This window comes from Pezoporus wallicus, unplaced genomic scaffold, assembly GCF_028554395.1.
Source record: "Pezoporus wallicus isolate ANWC-B61680 ecotype Strahan unplaced genomic scaffold, APGP_CSIRO_Pwel_v1 contig_7545, whole genome shotgun sequence".
NCBI lineage: Eukaryota > Metazoa > Chordata > Aves > Psittaciformes > Psittacidae > Pezoporus > Pezoporus wallicus.
Window position 1 is genome coordinate 5,588,992 of NW_026642398.1, and position 17,575 is coordinate 5,606,566.

Genomic DNA, 17,575 nt, shown 5'->3' on the forward strand with positions numbered 1-17,575 from the left:
TGAGGCTTCATTGAGCTCCAGTCTGTGACACAATGCCCTTACTGAGAGCTAAGTATAGGCTAAGAGGTCTATTTTTAGCATGCTGAAAGATTCCAAATGTGGAAAAAAGGTGTAAATCTGGAACTGGATTCCAGGGTGGAGGACTGTGGGGTTTGTTGGTTGGGGGGAGTTGTTGTTTTGTTGGGGAGAAGGAGGTTGAGCATTTGGCAAAGGAATAATTTGTTCTCATAAACACGGTCACCACTCTGAGTGCAACCGGTGCAAATCAGTGCAGCTTGCAGCCTCTGGCTCTGCTGGCAGTTCTGACTTCAGGCCCATTGCTTTAGATAGAAAGATCACTGCCAAATTTAAGAGCTTCAGCCCTTGTTCAGGCATTTATTACCAGGCATGAAAGGAGTGCAAACTGCTCTGAAAGCAGGCAGGCTTGTGACTGTATGTTTGACTGTGTTGGCTGGGTCAGGAGCAAGCTGTCAGGCTGATCCTATAAACAGCCTCATGGGATCTTGTCTCCTGAGACTGGTTGTCTCCAAGGATTCCCACAGGTAGGCATGCACCCCATGCACCGCGATGTCTACATGGTTCAGCCTTCATCTCGCAGCACAAGTCCTGGCAGACCAGGAGGCTGTAACAAACACTGTGGGTAAACAGAGTATTAGAGTCAGAGGAACCAGGCCATCAGACACTACTCCAGCCAGTCTTGAAAGTCTTACCTCATGCCCACATCTTATGTAGTGTTTACCTACAAGACCTAAGGGTAGGACAATGGGTGTAGTAATATGTTTAGCTCCTTAGGTGCCGAGTTAGGTGCCTAAAGAACAGTCAATATGGACCAAATGGGGAGATGGCACAGGGATCTTTTCAGCACATTTTGGGAAGTGGCTGCCTAATTTCTGATGCTTTGTCCCCTCAGAGTCCCTCTGTGGCAACAAAGGGAGAGGGTGAGGTCCATCATTCCCCTGCTGTAAGCATTTCTGGAAAGACTTCTACTGCCACTAAATAAAGTGCTGGCGGTCACCACCCCAGGCTGATCTACACCCCGTGTGACAGTATCTACCTGTCTCGTGTAACTGCCATACACCTTACTCCTTCTACAGTCAGTATTTTGAATTATAAACATCCATTTGAGGTTTTTTTGTTTTGGTCCATCTTGCTAAAAATCTCAATCTTCAATAGGGAAGCTAAGCAAAAAGCTGAAATATTCCTTCACAAGTCAGTGAAGTGCTGCCAGTTGTGATGGTGCTTTCCAACATGGACATCCACTCATTATGAAAGGGACGAGGCTCCTAAATGAGCCCTGACCATTGCACAGATGTTGGGTGGGGTTTCCAAAGCCATAATGGGAACCGGGCATCCGAATTCCCTACAGGTTAGTGGTATCTGACTTACAGAATTCTTTAGTCAGCACTGAAAACAGCTGTAATGTTTTAAAATATCCAGTCCCATCTGACTTTGGTATGGTACTGTGGCCTGTAAGATGCTATCGGTTTCATTGACTTTTGCTCTCTAGCCTCTCTGTAGAGTAATTGTGTAGGAAGCAGACAAGATAAACCCATTACCCCTGGAACATTACTGTTGTTATTCCTCATGTATTCTACTATCATGGTATGAGACTCAGTGTCTCAGTAGTTTAAGCTAAAACAGGGGAAGTTCAGGTTAGATATATGGAAGAAGTTCTTTACTGTGAGGATGGTGAGGAACAGGCTGCCCAAAGATGTGGTGAATGCTCCATCCCTGGCAGTGTTCAAGGCCAGGTTGGACAGAGCCTTGGGCAACATGGTCTAGTGTGAGATGTCCCTGCCCACGGCAGGGGGCTGGAACTGGATGATTTAAGGTCCTTTCCACCCCAGACCATTCTGTGATTCTGTGAAAGGAGGTCTCCTTAAAACGATAAAATAACAGATTTTGTAATGACTTAAAAGCTGTGCTGTGAAACATGGCATTTTCCACACCCAGTCATAGAGCCAGCCTCCTAAAGAGTAAGTGAATTTAGCAGGAATCCTGATACAGAACTCTCTTAATTCTCCTTGATGGCACATCAGTTCTCAGCTGAAGTTCACTGAGTTTTAGTCACTCCTGGGATCTAAGGGTCTTTCTTAGGCATCTGGAAAACTGGGAGAGGGAGCTAACACTGTCATGAGCAAAGGCTGTGCTAGAGGATTCACATCTGCTGGGGTAGAAACTAGAGACTGCTCAGCTTTGGGCCAGACCAACATCATGGAAATAGAAGTTGAAAGCAGTGATTATAACACTTCCTATTAACTGAATTCTCTCACCACCTGAAACTTATATCAAATCCCTGCTAGGAGGGTGCCTGTGTCAAAGACCAAATGAGAACCATGTGGAGGATCTTTGGCTGTGTGATCATGCTTATTTGTTTAGTTTCATCTAGGGAGGAGTAATGGTCCATAAATCTGTAATTACTACTGTATAAGCCACTGCTATATGCTGTAGCTGCAGCAAGCTAGACACAATATGAGCCTTTCATATAATAGAGACCATTGGCTGTGATGCTGCTACAGTGAAAGACTGAGTCACTAAATTTAGCCAAGAGAATTATATGATGTGGGTTCCTGCAACAGGAGGAAGACAACCGTGATGTTCCAGCTGTATGTGTCAAGTACTTATAAAAACAATTAATGTTCCAGCATTTCCATTTAGTCAGTTGTTTTCATTCCAGCTCTGCATGGTAAAATCTTTCTAATACTCTACATTTATTTTTCCTGTTGTCTAATATCTCCTGTGAAAATGAATCATACAAAATTCTGTAGGTTTGATATTCAAGCCTTAAAACATGACGTAACTCATCTCCATGTACAAGGAGGTTCTGATGGCTTGTCTTTCAAAAGTTCAGATTAAATAACTTCATTAGAATTAACTTGATTTCTCTGTGTGTGTGTGTTCATAAGGAAGTTCCAAAGGATGCTTCACTTTTAATAAATGACAGCTATTTCCAGTAGGAGGGAGGAAAGCATGGCTCTACTCAGCATGCTTCTGTGCATTGTTTCACTACCAGATCACTGAAGTTGTTGATATTTCAGCTTAAAGCACAATGACCTAAATAGTCTGAGAATGTATTTTTCTTACTAAGAATTGTATGTGGGAGCAGACTTGGCCTCTCGATAACACTAAAGCTAAAGTCTCCTGACCTCTCTGTCAGTCAGCCCACACATAGGCTTTTCTAATTAAATCTCCTTATTGGACTTGACTGGGCTATTTCTAACAGTGCAGCTCCCCATAAGGAAGACTGGATCACTTCTCTTGCTGCAAAAGTCACTTCGGATTTCAAAGATACTTGAGCTGAAGGACCCAGGATGAAAGACTGGTGAAATACAGGATTAGATGAACACATGGGATCTTGAAACTGCATTTGTCTGCATTAGAATGAACATTGGCAGAAGTGAGTTAAAAGATGTATGGAGAATGAACAGGACTAGCATAAGGGAACTGGGAAAGAGTATTGCTTTTTAAAGGAGAAAACAAACAGTGGGCTATTGAAAAGAGTGTGAGGGCTTCTAGGAAACCCAGAGAGAGACAGGACAGTCTAAAGAACTGCATCTGGTGCAACAGGGTGAGTTTGTCATTAGTCAGCCTTTAACGAAATAAACACGTTTTCAAAAAAATCCCATACTTAGAAAGGCTCTTTTACCAAACTGACAGTCGAGCTGAATACCTCAGGAGGGGAGACCTAAAAGCCCTGTTATACCTAGCTACCTACCAAACCTACCCGATGACCATCACTGTAACAAGGATGCTACAAGGCTAAGCTGCTGAGTTGCTAGGTCAATATTAAAACCTTTTCTCAAATTCCAGAGGCATATCTTGGCTCAAGGTGTAGCTGAATAGTGAGTGGGGAAAGATTATGTATTTGGCTTTCACTAACATGAGTCAACACTGAAGCCTTTTAAATCTGTCTCCTGTTTACCAGCTCCACGGGCAACAGATTAATACTGGGGTTGCTGTGTACAATAACTGGTTTTCAAAGATATTTAATTTTGTAGATTATATTTTATGCTCTATGATACTGTAATACAGAAGACAGTAATTCACAGTATTATGAAAGGAACCCTGTTGAGCTGAGCATTTCCTGTTGGAGTTACTGAATTTATTGGAGATGCTTGGGTTTTTCCTTAGAATTTGATGGTTTAGAAGCCAATTTAGACTAATTACTTTTTGGGAAGCTGGCCTGTTTGGAATGGCACTACCAAAGTTGGTATACAGAACAGGGAAAAAAATTAGTCATCTGCATTTTTATTTGTAAATACTCATTTATATAGAATAATAATTAAAAGCATACGTTTTCTTGTTTATATTATTTAAATCTTTTAGGCATTATATTTAGCACTCAGTGTACAATAGCTTTTTATGGTCTCTTTAACAGACAGAAGCTATGGGATATTGGGTTGATTCTTCAAAACCACTATGTCTCACGGTCCATCAGTGTTAACAGCCTGGTATACGGCTATGCCAAGGCCATTCTCCACAAACAGTAGCCCATTTAACATCAGTATTTCACAGGGATTGACTTCTGGAGTATTTCATTTTTTGGAAGAGAACAAAGGAACAAAGAACATTAGCTGGGAGAAGATGCGTCTGTGTCGGGATTGAAATATAGGAGGACCAGTACTGAGTAAAGTGACCTAAAATACTTTTAGATGAGTTATAATCCATTTAATGGATGAACTTTTCACATTTGCTGAAAAAATTTATATATATATATATATAAAAATATATATACACTATATAGATATCATAAGAAAGATTCACAGGACTATTAAGATCAAGCTAAGGAGAACCAGGATGCTGTCATTGTGGAAACTGGATGACAGAACTAGAAAAACCCACATTTCTTTAACCAAACTCACTGTTATATTAATATGATATATATTGTATATATGAATATGATATATGTACTGTATATATACTGTAGCTCAGTTTTACTGCATATGTGGACACACATAAAATCATACCTGTTATTAAACAAGAAATTTTGGGAGAGTGCTTTAAGTTTTAAATAGAATCAATTTGACATTGATTTCCAGGAGCAGTCTCAGGAAAAATTAAATCCAGTCTTGGCCAAGGAATGACAACTGCTGCATCTATAGGTAGTGCAAAGAAAGCATCCTCTGTTGAGCTGTACCACTAAGATCTGGGTTTCTTAAAAAGTCCTTAAACCTTTTTTCCATTACCAGTTAGCTAGGAAAGGTAAAGACAATGATTGAAAACACACTTTGATTTCTCCATTTCACTTTTTTATATCTCATCAATTAACAAATATCTTGATTCTTCTGTTCTTTTGATTGTTTAGGATTGAACAGGATATAAGTGTAAGAACTATGGATGTCAGTTTTTCTTCTAGCTACGTAAAATCTGTGGAAACCTGGATACATGGCAGATAGCAGGAGCTGCTAATGCACTGGCAGAGGTCCCAAGCAGCGAACAAAACCTTATGACTTGTTATATTAAATCATTTCAACACTGCACAAGAAATTTAGGTCCTACTGAAATCAATGGAAACTTTGTGGTTAGTTTCAGAGCAACCTTGATTTCACTCATAGTCCCCAAGTATCATGGACATGTGTATGATAAACTGTCAACTGAGGATTATCTGATGCCAAATGATCCTAGCAATGTACTAACAACCTAACCCAAACTACCTTCAGAGCCATTAGAGGTACCCTACAATGTGCTTTTCCATACACTTCCAAAAATACTCTGTACCCCCCTTTACAAAAGAGACATGTTCCAAAGACAACATATTCTAAACTTTAATTCACATATGCTTCATATTATCTCTCTTGTGTGTTGTGCTTTACCAAAATGGTTTTATATATATTTTCACAGCTGATCATGAGTTGAATACAGCACGTTCATGTGCCTGACTTCACAATAACACACATAATGCATACTTGATTCCCTTCTTACATTGTTCTTCCATGTTCCAACCCCTTCCCTTTTTGAAGTTTTTTCATTTTCTCCAGAATACCAAACCAGGCTCCCACTCCTATCAGCAGCTTGTGATAGGATGAGTAATAGAACAGAACAAGTCAGATATGACATCTAGGAAAGTTAGGCCTCATCAGCTGAGGGACTTCTGGGTTTCAGTGTACATCCTTTCTGGCTGGTACTACAGTGTGTTGGTATTGGGGTAGTTGCAAGAAATAAAGTCCAAGTACATTTGTTTTGTTTTTACAGGTTTTATTGATAATCCATTATTTAAATTTCCATTTCTTTTGACCTAAAATAATAGCTGTAGGGCTTATTTTGTGACTCATCGAACAATTTTCTTGGAAAACTACTTTTTTGAAAGGTCTACTTCAGTTATTCAGAAAGTTAACTAAAGGAAGCAACTTGTTCATCTGGTGTGACACAGTTGCGTGGATGTACAATTGCATGACAAACCCACTGTGACTTTCTATCATCTGCTGTAAGCCACCTCATCTGCCAGTGGCTGGCTCTCTGGGGAGGTAAGTCCTTCACTGGGAGCTTCACTAGGGCTGTTTTCTGCAGATGGTTCTCCATTACTTGCACTTCCTGAAAAGACAATATAATTAAGATTAATTTCATATCTTTGATACAGCAAGCTAGAAGGGATACGCTTTGTCAATGACACTTAAGAGCCCTTTTCTGCAGCTATAAATGTTCAAGAAGCTGTTGTTCTCAGCTTGCAGTCCATTTGCAGGATGCTTTAGGGTAATGGCGTATCATTTAATAGTAATTAAGTATTATGTTTCCAGAATGCTTTAAATAACTACATTTGGAATGCACTCCACTTGTGCAATATTTGTTCTTTCCTTTTTGTATTATCTCCCAATACTCACCTACCAGGCAGGAAGTGTGGGTAACATCTTTTTTTTCACTGTCTGGAATACATAAAGAAGCCACCTCCTATGATAGATGTCTTCTTCATTATTCTGTACCTGTTATGATTTTGGTCTCCAAACCTATTTCAGTTGCTTCAACAACACTGAACTGAGCCAAGAAAGTGACTGATGGTGCTTATTTAATGTATCCTAGACACAGTGCTCACAATGCTGTCCCTCAGACTGAAGAAATCTGTTGTCTAGTGGAGATTTCCAAAAGGAAGGTGTGAATAGAATGGGTAAAAGATGAATGTTAACCACAACATTCCCGATTTGGTCTTGATTCAAGTCAGAACTAAGAACACTGTTGCTTTATTCGGGTTCTTATGTGGCTGCTACACATGGTGTCTCAGAGACAATTGTGAAGGTTTCAGCTTTGCTAGCCATTGAATTTTCTACAGGTGAGGTCCAGTCTGGCTAACTTGGACACATAAAGTATGAATAAATGTCTAAATTCAGGCACATGAGGTAGGCAGACAAGATTTTGAAGACACTAAAGGTAGCTCCTTCCCAGTTGCAACACTGTTTGCAGAGGCACTTACTTTAGGAGGACTGGTTCTGTTTAGATACCAGTGAGATGAGTAAGAGATGTAGACTGGATCCAAGTCTACCTGTCTGGGATGCAGTGAGAGGCCCCTTACAAAGGGACTCACTGTTAGGCAGAGCAGTCCACCACACTATGCAAGGGGAATTTTAGCATTTAGACATACTGTCTGAACATGCATAAATATTATGGAGCTCCTGTTTTTAACTGCAATTCAAGTTGTTAACACATTCCCTGGAAAAAGCCATCCACAGCTTTTTTCCACAATGGCCACACTTCTTGTTTCTCATTTTGATGTTTCCCATGGAAACCATCATGATTCAGAATATAAAGCATGTCTTTGAAATGCAACTATGGGAACTCCATTTAGTAAACCCAAAGCTTTTCAAGCATCATCACGTTCATAATTCCCCAGGTAAACTGCCCCCTAAAATGCAAACTTTACAAACTATTTTTCAAACAGAACTTCAACAGATTTATAGATCATCTGCAATAAAACAGATTCAAACTTTCCTCCGTAATTTGTAAAGTCACTACCAGTAAAGACCATGAAGAATCGTTGCATTTATGCCACAACTTTTGTTAAATTGTCTGAAATTCCAACAACATAGATTTCAATTATGTGTCAGGAAAAGCAATACATTCTGTCATTAAATAGTGCAGTCTGATCACAAAATGAAACACCTACTTCAAAAATGCTTTTACTAAATGGAAAGAAAATTATGGGTAGTAGTTAAGCTGGATCTATACACAACAGCTTCTAGATCTGGCAGTGAATAACCTAAAGACATGTAACTTCAGCTGTATAAGAGATTCTAAATATGAGAGGCTTTATTCCAGAAGCTTCTATTTATGAGTTACCCCTAATTTGACATTTCTAAGCCAAGACATTTCACGTAGCAGTAAACAAAAAATCGAGAAAAAAAAGGGAAAAGCCAGTTGCAGTTAAATTTTGTGAGCACTGGTTTGTCCTGTTAATCTCCATTTCACTCAAATACTGTTTTGTTTTTACTTATAGATCACAGATGATATATGAGGCTGGAGAGATATTGATTTGAAGGAAGAGGAGAGAGGGACAAAACCCTAAACTTCATCACAGTTGGTTGAGATTGCATCAAAATAGACCCACTCTCTCTACAGTTTTGCACTTGGATGTGGATATGATTGTTTCTTTAGCAATGCCTCTTGCTGCCACACTTGTAAACTCCATCTTCTTTGCATGAGGCAACCAATTGCAACCCACAACTGAGATTCAGCAGTCAGAATAAACAGTGTATCATACAGTCCAAAAAACACTATTATGAAACTATATAATTATTAAAAGGCAGGAAACTGTTGTTTTCTCCAAGTATGTATTAGATTGGATCTCACAGTAGCTGACTGACAAATAGTTCCCCTCAGAATGGATCGCCGGGTACGTCATCCAAATCTCCCAAAACCCCATTTCAGTTCTCTTGACTGAACTCCTTCTAGAGTCTCACCAGCCCACTCCTGAAGAATGTAATGTCTGAGAGCAATGCAAGTGATGAACTTATACCAATGGAGTGACACTGCTTTGGCATAAATTTCTGCACAATCTCCTCTTAAAAAGAAATTGAGGGTGCTCAGCCATCAGCACCATACACACCTTCTAGATGAACTGATGGAAGTTACGAATCTTTTTTCACAAGGAGGATGGCTCAGATTGTTATCAAGTGACTGATAGCATGAGAATCTGTAAGTTACCATCCCATGCTGTGGTCTGAAGCAGAAACGGCTTTCATGTGATGGTTATTTAAATAGAAGCCATACAAGAAGCTTCACTATTGCAGGGTCAGATGAAATTAAAGATGACTATCAAAGCAAGGTGACAAGCCAATGGTGCTATGAGATGGAATTTAGACAAAGTCAGCTGTGTAGCTTCATTACCATGGTGCTGAGGCCAAGCAAATACTGGCTTGAAGAGCAGGCAGTATTTGCTTGCAAAACAACATCCTGACATGTACTTTTTAAACCTTCTCCTTGACAATCTATATTCCATAAATCTCACACTGTGTGGCTTGTTTTTAAATAAATGACTCATCTTTGTGAACTCTTTCAGTGTGTTTTTCTCTTCCTTTCTCAATTTTAATGTTTAATATCCAAGTTCTTGGTTTTGGCCAGTGACGGAGGCAGGATATTGAGCTAGGCAAACCATTGGACTGAAAAATACATTAATGTTCTGCTTTTATGCAATTTTGGATGGTTGAAACCTTCTCCATCTCAAAAACAATCTGTTCTGGTACGTATTTTCCCACCTTTTGTTGGGGGTTTCTGTAAGCACTGGGAATAGCCTCTGTCCGTGGTGCTCAGTCAACAGTTGCTCTGACAGAGCTGTGACTTCAACTCATTGTGACACTACACAGTCATAATGATGTATGAATAATTCCCCAAAGATCTAGAAACTATAACCAGGACTCTCTAAACACCACAATCAAGCTTTTCAAATTAGGAATATCTTGACCAGCAGAAAGAGAGATCAAAATAGCCCTTCTGAGCTTGAAAGACATTGTGGGATACCAGGAAATGGATGAAGAGGCCTACAGCAATATCTTGAGTCCACTTCTGAAGAAAAATGAGTAATGATTCAGGTTTTCTCTTGACCAAGAGCATTGATGCTTTGTGTTTGTACCAGAACCGTCAACTTAAATGTTCTGAGACACTGTAGTTTTGTGTCACTCAAACATCAGCCTCAGTCCATTCGAGATGGACTGTCAGGCATAGATAGTCTGAGTAGCTTGGTGTCTTAGACAGTACATTTTGTTCTCAGAAGTGCAACTGGCCTCCAGAGCAGAAAGGGCCTGGACTGTGTTCTCTGAGATGAGTCCTTAGGACATAAAAAAACACTTGTAAGCTTGCAGGCCTCCAACAATAATTCAAAACATCTCTGCCTGCCAAAAAGGGATGGTTTACTCTTCTTTCCCTGAGGCTATCCAAATTTATTTACAAGACACACAGACATGAAGGGGAGTTTATTTACCAGAGTAAATTGAGTGCTCAGAACAGAGCAGCAGTCTGAAATCTTAGCAGAGTTGGTTTTATTGTCCTAAGCAGTAAGAAAGCAATTGGAGGAATCTCACATCTGCATTGAAATCCAGGGAGACAAATTGATCTATAAGGGGCATAACCTGCACAGCTATAAGAGAAACCAAAGAAGCTGATCCAGTGAGAAGTCGAAGCATGCAGGATCCATAATGAGATGTATCTAAAGCCTCAGTTACAGCTTTACAGTTGGTAGACATTATTGTGCTCCTCCTAAGTCATATTAATCTCAATATGCTCATATTAGGTGCTTCCAACAGACAAAAGAGGCCTGTAGACCTAGTCTTCCAATTTAGTCAAAGTTATATTATGACTGCAAATAGTATCAGAAGACCATTATTCATCATATCTTTTGTCATTGTGGTAGAAAGATCTCTCTAGCTCTAAATCCAGGACAATGAAACTTTATTACACACTATCTGCTGTACTACATCCTTTCAGTCTCAGGAGAGTCTTAGCTATATACCCTGGACAATGCAAAATGTTTAATTTATGAAAAGTATTTTTACACACTGACATAACAGCACTAAAGTCAGAGGAAATCATTAAGCAGAGAATTTAGGTTTTATTTAATGACAGGAAACATTCTGCTCACCTGTGAGTGCTCTTAGTCTTCTGATATAATCAGACCAAAAGGAACAGTCTGCTTTTTTTAATCCTTTAAGAGTTGGCAAGGAAACAGTGAACTCCTTGTAGTTATTGCCATCATCATTTGGCAGATACATAGGCCAGAGAGGCAGCATCTCTGACATTCTCCTTGAGAAATTATGAGGATAGTTTGGATTTCTAGGAGAATGGGAGAAATGATCATTAGAAAACAATGAGGTGAACAGTAAAATGCAGAAGGAAATCGGCTAGGTCAAGGAAATGCATATCCAGTCCCTCTGACCAGCAGGGTTGGAATTCAGTCCAGACTGGTGAATCATTCACAGTGTCTCACCTGCAGTAACTTGTTCACTTCCTAAGGAACAGGAAGTGTTTGAACAGACACAGGCTTATTAACACCCTCAACAGCCCCTGTCTCAAAGAAACCGAAGGTCCTCTAAAAGTCACAGTTCCCACACTAGCTTTCCTGAGATATTCGTTCTTGAGCATGGCCATAGAGCCACAACACAGTAAAGCTGAGGGTTATTCACATAGTTGGTAAAGGGTGCAGTACGTCTCATATGCTTTCCCCTTTCTTCTGAAAATAAGGGAACTCTTAGCCAAGAGACTTCAGAACTGGGGTTCTAGAAATAAGCTCTGGAAACAACACCAAAGCCTTTGTAGCCTCTATGTATTTCAGTTGAATTTGCAGCTGCTGTGAAGCTAAAATTCCTATTACTTCTAGCTAAGTGTCATACTACAGATCTTTGATATCTGCTTGACAACTTGGCCATGACTTCCTATCAAAAAAAAGTCATGGCCAAGTCATTTTCATTTCTTGATAGGACAAGAGGAAATGGCCTCAGCTGTGTCAGAGGAGATTCCCTGGAAGTGTTCATGAGTATAGATGAGGCTTTTAGTGACATGGTTTAGTGGTAATCTTGACTCCGATGTGGTAATGGTTGGACTTGATGATCTTAAAGGTCTTTTCCAAACTAGTTGATTCTATGATTCTATGATTCTAAAAATGCCCCTCTTTAGGACTACAAATTGCTAGAGGAAATGGAGGTTACCTGAGTGAGGGCAGGATCTGGACTACATTCCCTCTACTTCTTGCCCCTTCTTTAATCACAGCGATTCTTAAATGTCACATACGTACCCAGAGTTCACAAAATTGGAGATATACTGCATAATTTGCAAGGAAAGGCTCTTTTCTTGCAGTGTAAATTGTCCTTCGTACTTTGGGTAGAATGGCAGTCCAAATGCATACTGAACATCCAACAAGAGCTCCTGACCTGAACTGAAAAAAATATTTACATAAAGATAATCAAAAGCATTATCTATTTATTTTGGGGGAGAAAGGGAGCTAATTATATTCTGAAAATAAAGCAAAGTTTTAAACCAATGACCATTAGTTAGAGTGTGGTTAGCTGTGGCGCTTCTTGAAATCAGAACATGAAAGAAGAGCAAGCAATAGAAGAAGAATTGCCATGAAGTTAATGGAAGACAGGAGGGCACATTTTCTAAGTTAACTGGAAATATAAGAGAAAGTGATAGAGGGAGAAAGCCACTTGGCTATTCCTGAAATTCTTGTTAAATTTTGTACAGATTTTCACTAAAATGAATTTCAGAAAGTGGAAGCAAGTGGTGACATGGAATCTGGCAGCCGTGATGGAAGGTTAATTATGGTTTATTTCACAGACTTGGAATAAAATCCTGGCCCCTCTTAACAGCAATTGGAGTTTCTCCATTGAGTTCATTTGGGCCAGGATTCTGCCCCAGATCTTTGGATAGGGAAAGAGGTAATAGGAGATGTTTATAAAGATTTCTCTTAGACATAGTTTTAATCTAATTTCTCTGCTGGCTGGGTGGTTTTGGTGCATACAGTCTGTTCTCCCCAAGTTTTATATGTCAGTCAAGTCAAAACCACTTGAGATAATTACCTAGATCAGATTTAAGAAAGAAAAATTGTTGTGAAGTTCCATGTAATAATTAACACATATAAAAAGGAATATTTCAACAAGTCAGACAAAAGACTGGCCAAGCAAGACAACACTTGTAGGACCTAGTAGCAAAGGTTACAAAACTCAACATCTTCAAGTCCTGCAGAAAAACAGTGGCCAGCTTCTACTAATAAAGTTGTAACTAAACTATGCTCAACACATAGCTTTAAACCACAGCGCAGAAGGAGACATTTCTGGTACAGTCCAATCCCATTTTCTGCATCCCACATCTAGACAAAGGTCTTATTGACTTGGTTAAAGGCAGACAACATCAGGGGACCTGGGAGAAGGAACAGATGTGAGACAGGAATAAACAAATCCCAGATCCACTCAGCAAGATTCCATCTGCAGTGGCTGCAGAGGCTGTTGTCAAAATGTGGCACAACTGAAACAATTTTATCTTTGGATAAATGAAACGCAGCAGTTTTGATATGACTCTGATACTGCCTCTAATATGGAGCAAAGCTTGTAGTCCAAATGTTATGGGCAGGTGGGTTGAAAGCAAGATGACTCCTTTACATTTTATGAGTGGTGGCACCAAAGCCCCTGTTTTGAAAAACAAACACACAACCCTCTAAATGAAATACATCTTTGGTTGTATTTTCCTTGGTCTTATCATAATACCTCAGTAATACTTTGCATCTGGAAAGTGAATTATTCACAGATTATTCACCAAAAAAATGTAGAACTGAAACAAGATTAAAGCATATTTTTGTTCCCCAAATGTTTATAGAAGGATTAAGCAAGATCATAGTTTAATAATTTTGCTTTAAAAATAATTTGCTTGGCCCAGTATATTACAGCAATATTTAGTGTCAGTATTGCAGCAAAGCCTCTATATTCTTAAAGGATCTATTTCCTTTTCAATGAAGAGTCACTTCTGAATAGAATAGAGGACACTGAATTAGTTGAGATCCAATAAGGGACAAATGTAGCCATTTAGGGAAGGCATAGCAGAGATGAATTTATCTTTAAATCTAAAACAAGTGAGCTGGGACTGAGGGTTTTCCCCCACATGAGTGTGTGTTCCCATGTTTCTGGAGGTGAAAACTGTCAAGGTCACATCCAGAGTAAAATTCAGCAAACTCCTAAACACAGAACTTAAATTATCAGAATTTAAATTACCCATAATTATCCAAATTGAAACCTATACAACCACAATGGGTTTGATACAGAGACATAAGAAGTGGTACAAAACTCTACAATTTCATGGGCTGCTTTCAGTATTTCCAGTTGACGGTACCACACACCCAGGCAAATATAGATAGCAAGAAGATGAGAAAGAAAACATCAGGTTAAGAGGGCAAAAAGGTACATAAATATATGCACAGACACTAAAGAAAACTATAAAACATCTAGATGGCAGCTAGATGGAAAATATCAGGGGAACATTTCTGCATCCTCCCTCTAATTCTGATCATCGTCCATTACTGCCAAAGGGGAATGCAATATGGCCAGATATACCCAAACAAGGATTCTGGAGTTTTATAGGAGCTCTGTTTGTACTCACTAGAGCACCACATAGTTGACACTGTTTTCACTGGAAGAAACGTGGAGTAAGGGGAAAGAGAGAACTGACAGGTAAGCATGTATAGCTTCACTGTTGTACACTGCTTGCTCTGCAGGGAGGTTTTTATGTCTTGAGCTGCTCCAGACTGCACTCCTGACACTCCAGGGTGCCACATAGGTGATTTAACAGCATCAGCTCTAAATGGAGAAATGCAGACCCCAGCAACTGGTGAGCTTCAGAGGAAAATGTGATAAAAGGGAGGACTGCAGAGACAGTGGCAAAAGAGATTTTTAAAGTGTTTTTAAGGAAGATAAGCTAATAGCAACTAACTTCCCCTACTTCCCCTTTTTCAATGAGCAGATCTGTCATTTTAGTAACAGTAGTGTATGTAGTTACATGTAAGGATGAAATCTTGGCTTGGTGACTTCACAGGACTCCCTTCAGATCTTTTCTTAACAAGATGTCAACAATTTTAGAAGCAGATTCTCAGCTCTTGTTCTGTGACAGTCCGACAGACTGGGAAACTGAGCCATAGGAAAGCTAGGAGCCAGACTCTACCACTTTGTTCCCACTGAAATGAGCTCTCCTTGGAGAATTATTACTTCATTTCATAAGGAGGTGCTACTAGAGGTCAGTTATCCAGTTTACAGAAAAACAGGTGGTAAAATCTGAAGTTTTGTGACATTCATAAGCCAGTGATTCAACAGCAGACCCTGAAATATCACTTCCTGTGATATTATCCAGTGCCAACCCATTTAATTGGGAAGGTATTGGTTCTGAGAAAATTTTCCTTAAGCCTAAGATGGAGTTTCCATTTAAATGTTTCCAAGTAAGAAAGAAAAGGATTTCTTAGCCATCAGATACTCCACTGCACTCTCCATTGAACTGTGGCCACTTTCACATACAAAGAACAGCTTCAACAGGGAAGAGCAAAAGATGAGAATGTCAGAACTTAGAAAAAAACACCCAGGTTATGGCTGATTTGGTTCAAATTCTTGTTCCAAGTCAAACAGAGCATAGATGTAACCCCAGATTTCCAACTCTTGAAGTTACTATCTTAACCACAAAATTTTGGAACAGTGAAAAAATAAAAGCAACACCCCTTAAACCAACCCTCAAAAATTTTGCTTGCAGAATGGAATTGTCATTAATGGTATCCATAATCATGGCAGCCAGAGCAGAAGAACATGATCTGCAGACCACCATGCTGTTATATGTTACATCTGAATGAACAACTTAGAGCTGGGGCTGCAGAGACCTCACATTGTGATCCATTGTAAATTAGGACATAGATCTCATTTTGAACTTTGTCCTTGTTCTAGATCTGGCTAATTATTTCATACTGGAAACTCATTTTGATGATTAATGACTGACCATAGCCTAAGACTTCTCTCTTTTTTCCCCTTTTGTTGAGAAATAGTCCTTACTCTCCCAATGTAACAATTTCAATAAATCTCAGTCTTTTGAGTCACAGCTTCTATTCTTAGCTGGCTTAATGCTGTTTCTGATTCTTTTTTAAAACTCCACACACAGATAGAAGCCAATAAAAATTAACTCAAAATTCAATCCGATACAGTACCAAAATACCAAACTTCCCACTGCTATCCAATCATTTAAACTTTAAAATAACAAGATAAACAAAATTCTAGCTAGAGTTCAGTCAGAATTACCAGTAGATTACTCAGGATTAAAAAGAAAGCTGAAGAAGAATCAGTTTGTCATTAATGAACATAACAATGGGATGCTTGTTTATCATTCTTTTTAGCTGTGTGGGCCAATAATGATAGATATTTTATCCCTTGTAAAGCACAGATAACTATTTACAGAATACTTTTCTAATATGCGTTTTCTACCACAAGAAACTAATGTGTGGCCATGAGTTTCCTTTTCTTCTTGTGCTTTAAAACATTTTACTGGTAACTAGGCAAAAGAACCACACAAATGGAAATTTAAAGTTGCGGAAGAACTTGACACCACATCTTGAATAGTACATGAGAGGAATTTAATTGGTATTTTCACTTCAAAATCATTCTATCTTCATTGATACAAACAATTTTAGCCAATTCTCTTAACACTCCTTTCTGTATAATTTTTTATATTCAATCTACTGTCCATTTTATGACACAAGAGCTCCCATTTTTACAAGGATACTGGTTTGGCATTCTCATTTTTTGGTTGTTTTTTTTTTAATGAATGAGAAGACTGGGACAGATATAGTCTAGGACCTATATTTTTCAAGCCCAAGTCTGAAAAACGTTGTGTTGTCTCTGTTCAACCTGTCACTTGGCTTTAGTGAGAATAGCTCATTTATATGTTGATTGGATTCAACAGCACAGGTGAAACCCAGACTCACAGAGTTGATGGTAAATCTCCTGTTGATTTGAGTCGAGATAGGATTTCATAAGAACGATGTCCCTGGAGAAGAGAATATGATTCATCTATAAAATGCCACTGCCTGCGTCATCCTTCTGTGTTTATTTTCGATCAATTGATTTGGAATTAATTTTTGCAAGTATTGGAAATGCCGAATGTGGTATTTCCACACATCTACATTCTCTTCATATTAATTTACACATCTACGTTCTCTTCATATTAATACCAGCAGATTTACAGACTAGCATCAAGTATCCTAAGCTCTTAACAGGCCCCATGTCATCAATGATGTGGGAGAGGAGCAGTCTCTCAACACTGAACTTTGCCTGGACTGAAATGTCCATTTCAATTATAAGGAAAAATTATTATATACATACATATATATAGAACACCACACATCTTATGAAAGGAAATAGTACATGATTTCAGAGAGGAAAAAAGTAATCAAAGGATGGATATTTATAGAAATTTAATGAGCCAGTGTAAGGCCTGGCGTGACCTCTGCAGTTCTTGGGATGCGTTTGGCTCACTGTGTCTCCTCACATTACAAAGTCCTGCCAAATAAATGGGGGAAAGCATGTGAAAAACAGATGAACATTTTTCTTTCTTCTTTTCAGGAAAATCAGGACATATGGAAAAA

At 39.0% G+C, this 17,575-nt stretch overlaps 1 protein-coding gene across 1 annotated transcript in view; it reads right to left on the reverse strand.

Annotated features, from left to right (window-relative positions):
- Positions 1-6,241: 6,241 nt before the first annotated feature.
- Positions 6,242-17,575, reverse strand: part of TG (thyroglobulin) — a 149,973-nt gene continuing 138,639 nt past the window's right edge. Inside the window, exons 46-48 of the mRNA XM_057429808.1 lie at positions 12,209-12,349; positions 11,060-11,250; positions 6,242-6,531 (exon numbers count right to left, since the gene is read on the reverse strand). Of these exons, the coding sequence (XP_057285791.1) occupies positions 6,416-6,531; positions 11,060-11,250; positions 12,209-12,349 (448 nt within the window). The 3' untranslated portion in view covers positions 6,242-6,415. The remainder of the gene's footprint in view (positions 6,532-11,059; positions 11,251-12,208; positions 12,350-17,575) is intronic.